Genomic DNA, 6,924 nt, shown 5'->3' with positions numbered 1-6,924 from the left:
GCGGGGCCTCCCGGAGCCGGGTGGCTCTGCCCGGCTGCTGCTGCAGCCTCCCGACGGGGCCGTGCCTGGGGCTCCCCCCACCCAACTGGGATCGCTGGGGGGGAGCTGGGGGTGGTGGCGGTGGGCTGCTGTGGGGCCTGGGGGCAGCGTCCCTCTGGCACCCGTCCCTCTGCCGGCAGTGCCGAGGGGCCCTGACAGCCCGCGCTCTCCCTTCCCTTCTCTTTTCCAGATGAATTTGCCACGCAGGAGTACAGCGCTCCCTGCACCGCAGGTAGGGTACTTAGAGCTTTTGCTTTTCTTTTGTGTTTTTGGTCTTCCAGCCGGTGCTTGTCTCTTTCTGCTTGATGGGTAATTTGGATGAGATTGGCCCAAGTCAGAGACACAGATTTTGTATGCAAAACAGAGAGTACAGGAGGGATTACGTTGTTGTCTCATTCAAAGTCCACCATCCCTGAATTCTCAGACTGGTTTCCATAGTCAGGTTCTCCTGGCTTGAATGAATTTGTGTCCCTATTGTTCCGTTACTGCCGCTTGGACTTTTTGTTTGAGTTCAAGTTTCTTACATCATTCTTGTTGACTCAGATTTGAGGTATCTTCTGGTCCTTCCTGAGAGCTCTAGCAAATGTAGCTGTGGGACCATGCTGAAGGGACTTGGCTCTTTCAAACTACCCAGCACACTCCTCCCCAAAAGCACTCTGTCTAGAACAATAGAGCAAATCAAGGCCAGCAAAAGATATCCCATAAAGCAGCATATGGTCTGACCTACCATGATTTCATGCCATGCTTCAGAACTGCCTGCCCAAGCTTGGTATACCTTTTCACTAAAGCTGTAATGCAGTGCTGCTCTTAACCCCTGGCTTCCTACTCTGAGTGTGGAGCCATACCTGCAGTAGGGAGTCCTCATTACAGAGGATTCCCTCCCAACCCTTGTTACTGAAGAGGTAAGTTTTTCGCTCTTACAGGAACTTGGGCTTGCCTGTCTTGTATGGTGACAGAAAACTGCCCTGGTGGTAGACCCCCACCAGTACACACAGCTACATCACTCATCTGTGTGGGGGTCTGTATATGGCAAAGCTCACAGTGCTGGCACACTGCAGCATGCCTTTAAGAGATGGCAATTTGCCTTTGGTATCTACTATCCGGAGAAAGAGCTGCTTCCTGATCACCTACCCTGCTGCCAAAGCAGGAGGGGGGCTCTCAGGAGGCAGGTATTTATTCCTCATGACCCCAGGCAGCCAGCCCTCAGTCTTTCTTTGGAGAATGAGCTAGCGGGACAGAGAGGCTATGATCTTGGGGAGGGTTCTCAGCAGTGCAAGGCCACATGTGCTTGGCTTAGGAGCACATGTAATATAGGAGCTTCTGTGGAAGGCCCTGACTAGCAATACTTCTCCTGTCTTATATAGAGTCTTCCAATATGAAGACTGGCAGGTCTTCATATATATAGAGTCTTCCAATATGAAGACTGGCAGGTCTGGCTTCCCATCAGTTGCCCAGTTTCAGGTGTTCGGAATATGGAGGCTTCTGGAAAGAACTGAGACCCTGGGAAGTGGTTTTTCACAGGGCCTGACTGTGGCATCTGAGAGCAGAGAAAAAGTGATTTGGACTTGAGGAAGGCAAAAGTTTTGTCTTTTGCTGGTGGTAAATGCTGAAATTTATCTCCTTTTGTGTTCTTATCGGGTGTCTTGGAAAAGAGCCCGAGCTCCCATGCTTTTACTCCATACTGCTTGCTAACCTAGGCTGTGTCCGTAGGTACAGCTGTGTTCTGCTGATTCTGGGTCAACAGCCTCCCTTCACGGAAAAAAAGGTGCATAAGTCCTAAGACAGACACTGAGTGGACACTAAAACATTTCCAAAGGGTGTATTGGTGTGGTCTGGTTGTCCAGTCTGAGACTAGTGGGCAGGCTTTAGATTTTAGGCTACTCTTCCCCATGTCCGTTAAAAGGCAGAGATTTTATCTTCCTTGGAAAGGATGATGGGAAGTTGCTAGTTAAGAGGTCCATCCACTCACTGGTCTAGGTGTCCAAAGGTAGTCTGCAGTGACTAAAAGGCAGATCTCAGTTGCAAAGCAGAAAGCTTCCTTCCCTGCCCTGAACAGTACTGATGCAACAGATTCCTTCCACTTTCTACAAAGAAATAAATACACTTTAAGAGCATGTCTCATTGCTGCAGTGAACATCCTTGCTGCCTGTCTGCACTGTGTTCCTGTGTCCATTCCAGTTGTGACAAATTCTATTCTGCTTATCTCTACCAGTGGGTCAGAAAGTCTAAGTCCTCTCTCAACCTCATGTGGCTTTGAAGGTGACATGAGTGTTGAGTGCCACGGATGACCCTCAACCCTGGTCAAACAGCAACTCACTCTCCTGTATTGTGCTTCATACACAACCTGGCTTCCCAAACCCACATCTTGCTTTCTCTGTCTCTCAGCCTGAGAGAGGGAACTGGCATATCACTCTAACTCCTGTACCCTCCCATCTTCTTTCATTCTTACAGAGGAAGTAGACCAGGGCAATGCATGAAGAATACTCTGCTGGAGTTGCTGGAAGTTGCTGGAACCCTCCTGCCTCACCACCACCACCTCCTATGGAGAGGATGGAGTGACAGATGAGTAGTGCCTGCAAGGAATGGGAAATGAACTTTAAAAATAAATTAACTGTACTCATCAATGATTTCTGAACAGTTTATTCCCAATTCATTTTTTTTCTGCTCAGCCTCCAGTCACAGCTTTAATCTCCTTGGCTTCTTAGGTTGAAGAGCATCCCATCCAGCCATGTCTGTGTGCAGGGCAAATAAGGCTGACAAGTGAGGGAATAAAAAATATATAGGACAACATGATATAAATCAGGGTCAGCCTTTCTAATGTAGCCCTTTCAGTGTTATATACTCTGAAGTTGTCATCTGAGATCCTCTCTAATCAAGACAGGTACTTCTTGAAAACAATTCCTCTCTCCTGACTTAGAAACCATAACCTTGATTGAATTGGTCTCTGCAGGTGCTTATCCGTGCCTCCCACGGGTAGGCAGCCTGGATGTTCAGCTGATGTTACATGAAATTCAACCTCTGCGATGTGCCCTGTAGACACCCCTTCCAGGATTGTTTCTTGTTTGTAGGACAGTGGGAGGAGATACACAATGTGCCGTCTTCTAAGGTTAGAGTGTGCATGGGGGGGGGCAGGAGGGATGTGTGCACGCATTATGCCTGCAGCTGCTAACTTATGATGGCCTGTTCTCCAGTTGAAGCTTGGGCCTTCTTGTGGAAACTGCCATATCTTGCGCCTGCTGCTTCTGCGAGATTCCCAAGGAGTTGTGGGTAAACACTCTTTTGGCCAAGCCTAGAAGCTAATGGCACTTGCCAGTAACCTACCTACCTAAGTCTAGTTTAAATGGCACATTTATTTAAATCATAGAATTGCTTTGGTGAAACTGTCCATAGTCCTCGTAGATACCTCCAGGAATTCTCCCCTTTTCTTGGTTTTGTCCCATTCATTTCTGGGTTTAACTTTTGAATGGCAGAAAGATCTTCTTATGTGGCTGTTTATTCTCATTAAATGCTTATTGTTAGGTATCATGGCTTACTGTGTGTCCAAAGTATGCACAGCTAGTTGTTCTATCCAATTTTTTTAATGTGCCTATCCGAACTGTTATTGAGAACAAATAAAGTTCTTCGTCTATTTTGCTAGATATTACTATTATGTCACTTTGTCTCCTGTGGTGTTTGGCATTTACTCAAGACCTTTTTGACACCTCATATTCCGAGAAGTCTATGGAGTGAACTGGCTTCAGTGAAAGCTGAGCAAAATTTCTAATCAAGCATGAATGCTAATTGCATTTTGTTTTGATTTAGAAATAGTAAACCCTTCTAATTTCCTACCATGAGCCAATTACTTTTCCAAGTTCTCAAAGCAACATGAATGAAATTAATGAAACAGTTTTGATTTTAGACCATTGTGATTTGCCTTCGAAGCATGCAATGCATGCTCTGTGGGGATAGAAATTCAATATTCAGACATTCCTGTACTTCCTTAAGTACAGACTTAAGTTTAGCCTTGCTAAAGTTTCCTACACGGTATACCACAGAGGACCTGCAAGCATGTGAATTTGATAATTCACAGTCTAGTCAAGCAGAGAGACGTTAAACTGCTTTACAGATATGGGCTAGGCAGGAGGCCCCAGATCACAAGTGACGTGGCTCCCCGTGGGCAACAGTTAGGTGTTGTCTAATTAAAACCAGGTGGCAGCAAAGCATCATGTCAACTCGTTCCATAGTAGAAAGTCATTATCCAAATCTTGTGAATGGAACATACCCCAGTGATTTCACAGACTTTTAAATTAAATTATCATGATGATCACTTTGTTTCATTTGAGGCAGAAAAGATCCAACACCATAACCACATAGAGTACTCACCAGAAAGTAAATGAAAATGAAGAAGCTGTTGCCATCCGTCTACAGCCAGCTCTAGAGGGTGTGTATTTGCAGACCTCTGTCTGTATGCACAAGTTTGCAGACTTGAACATGCTTGCCCCTAACTAACAGTCTGAGCTGGGACTGTGTCTCTCCAGTACAGTCAGTTTCTCATGACCTTATAGCAGGGGGACAGCTATAAAAGGGACCAGAACAAACTGCTTTCCTCGCACAGTGAGAAATTCTAGGTCTCGAAGTGGAAAAAGGGTCTTGAGGCACCCATGTGGACGATGACTACACAAAGAGCTTCAGCATCACTGAAACAAGTACAAGTTCTTTGCTGCATCAACTTCCATTTTTGACAGCCTGGGTCTGTGTATGTGAAAGAAGCTGCTTGAAGGACTCCTACTGGTGTGTTTGCCTAAGTTTATGTTGGCAGGTTCAAAGGCACCTCCACACACAGAACCGTGTAAATAAAATACACAGAGTGCCATATGACCTGTTAGGCTGATCACCTCTGCATGCCTGGGAGACGTTTAGACTAGAGAGAATGTGATCATTTGGAAAATTGACACGCAAAAAAGCTTAACCTAAAGTACCAGATGGGAATCCAGGGCCTCCCCTCTGAATTCTGCTAAAGCACTGTAATCCTAGTTGAGGATTACAGTGAAAAAGAAAAGAACCTGTATTAAAATTACTCAAAAAAAAAAAAACCAAAGTACACCTATAGGCCTCCACTGAGGGGAAGAGGATAAAGCTCTCATGAAAAATGCAAGGGGTTTGGCTCGGTTGAAATTCTGACTAATGACACTGTTAAGTTCCAAATCCCTCTCTGATTTCAATTCAGCTGTTTAGAAACAAGCAGACAACATCTTCACTACCAGAATGGGAAAGTGCACAGTCACTTCTATCTGGCCTGCTGTGAAAAAATCAGATTGCACAGGTTCACACTGTCCTTCCACCTCATAGCAGTCATTTCACAGCAGGATCAAAGGCAGTATGTAATCAGAGGTTTATGTCCAAGGATTATCTTGCAGGAAACACCCACTTTTAGAGGAAGGGAGCCAAGCTTCCAGTGCATGATGTATCAGGTAGGATTTCCTCTCCTGCTGGAGAACTGGCAAGTATGGAGATGAACCTCCACACTGCCAAAAGCTGTCTGCCTCCTGGTATGCCTGAGGAGTTGCCTAACACCACCTTGCCATGGATGGCTCTGGATTTAAATCTCGGGCCATTACACACTTTGAGATATGGATGGGAACAGATACAAGACACAGTAATAAAAAATAAGGCCAGAGGTATCTGATGAGAATAAAGACTTAATTTATTTATAGTGTTACTTCCTTTTTGGTGTTGAGGTGTCCTCATCTAACATTTCAATAGGTCCGCTCAACGAGATCTTCTAGAGGCAGAGACACATGAGTGGATCCAGCAAGGCTCAGACAAGATGTGGTCTTCAGGCATTTCCCTCTTCAGCCTTGGCTGGAGGTGGGAAAAGGACAGAGTGAGATAAGTATCCTGGGGAAGCAGTGTCCAGAGCCTTGGCCATCTTCTCTGTGTTCTAGTGGCTATACAAGTTCAAGCTGCATTAAAACCTGGGAAAACAACTAAAAATGCCCAGTTGCAGACAGGTAACAGAATGGGAATGGCTGGACACGTTCAAGATATCCATGCTACAGAGAGGGGAGGCAGAGATATCCTGGAGATACGTGAGCTATCACAGTACACATTCTCTCTCAGCACCTGGGTTTCCCAAAGGAAGGGAAAAAATAACCCAGGGCAGAGTCTGAAAGGTCCCCACCGAAGACGTGAATAATATCAACATTTCACCACGATGTTTGGTAGACAGTTACTCAGTACCCTTCTGTGTCTGGAGCACGGCAAATGTGGCCCTGGAAAGGGCAGAGATTCAAGGGCTGAGTGTGGTGCTCAGTCCCAAGGGAGATTTCAATCTTATTTCTACAATTTGACACAGACATGCAGAAAAAGACAGATGCCTCTGTGCGAACAAAGGCAGTAACACTGGGATTGCCATTCTCAGTGAATCAAATGAAAGCTGTATCTGATCTTACACAGGACATGGGGTGGCAGCATTGCTTTTCCTCTCTGTACTAAGGCATGCATGGAGACTGCACTAGGCACAGTGGAGATAAACACTGAGAGTATACCCAGCATGGGAAAACCCAAGGTCTGCAAAGATTCTCATTCCAGAAAACCTGTAGTAGCCCATGATGAAACATCTGTTGTTTCTGTGCACCCTACCTGCGGTGCAGGGAGCGCTGTACTCCTGCGTGGCAAATTCATCTGGAAAAGAGAAGGGAAGGGAGAGCGCGGGCTGTCAGGGCCCCTCGGCACTGCCGGCAGAGGGACGGGTGCCAGAGGGACGCTGCCCCCAGGCCCCACAGCAGCCCACCGCCACCACCCCCAGCTCCCCCCCAGCGATCCCAGTTGGGTGAGGGGAGCCCCAGGCACGGCCCCGTCGGGAGGCTGCAGCAGCAGCCGGGCAGAGCCACCCGGCGCCGGGCG

General features: G+C 46.8%; 2 protein-coding genes across 2 annotated transcripts in view; one reads left to right on the top strand and one right to left on the bottom strand.

Moving 5' to 3' along the window:
* Positions 1–6,924, top strand: part of LOC104294532 (alpha-2-macroglobulin-like) — a 187,457-nt gene that overhangs the window by 36,721 nt on the left and 143,812 nt on the right. The gene's annotated exons all lie outside the window — the stretch shown is intronic.
* The window catches only part of A2M (alpha-2-macroglobulin), a 30,508-nt gene continuing 29,438 nt past the window's right edge, over positions 5,855–6,924 (bottom strand). Inside the window, exons 33-34 of the mRNA XM_009894128.1 lie at positions 6,661–6,702; positions 5,855–5,880 (exon numbers count right to left, since the gene is read on the bottom strand). Of these exons, the coding sequence (XP_009892430.1) occupies positions 5,855–5,880; positions 6,661–6,702 (68 nt within the window). The remainder of the gene's footprint in view (positions 5,881–6,660; positions 6,703–6,924) is intronic.

The sequence above is a fragment of the Charadrius vociferus genome, unplaced genomic scaffold, assembly GCF_000708025.1.
Source record: "Charadrius vociferus isolate BGI_N301 unplaced genomic scaffold, ASM70802v2 scaffold561, whole genome shotgun sequence".
Classification (NCBI taxonomy): Eukaryota; Metazoa; Chordata; class Aves; order Charadriiformes; family Charadriidae; genus Charadrius; species Charadrius vociferus.
This window is presented reverse-complemented; position numbering and strand designations above follow the sequence as displayed.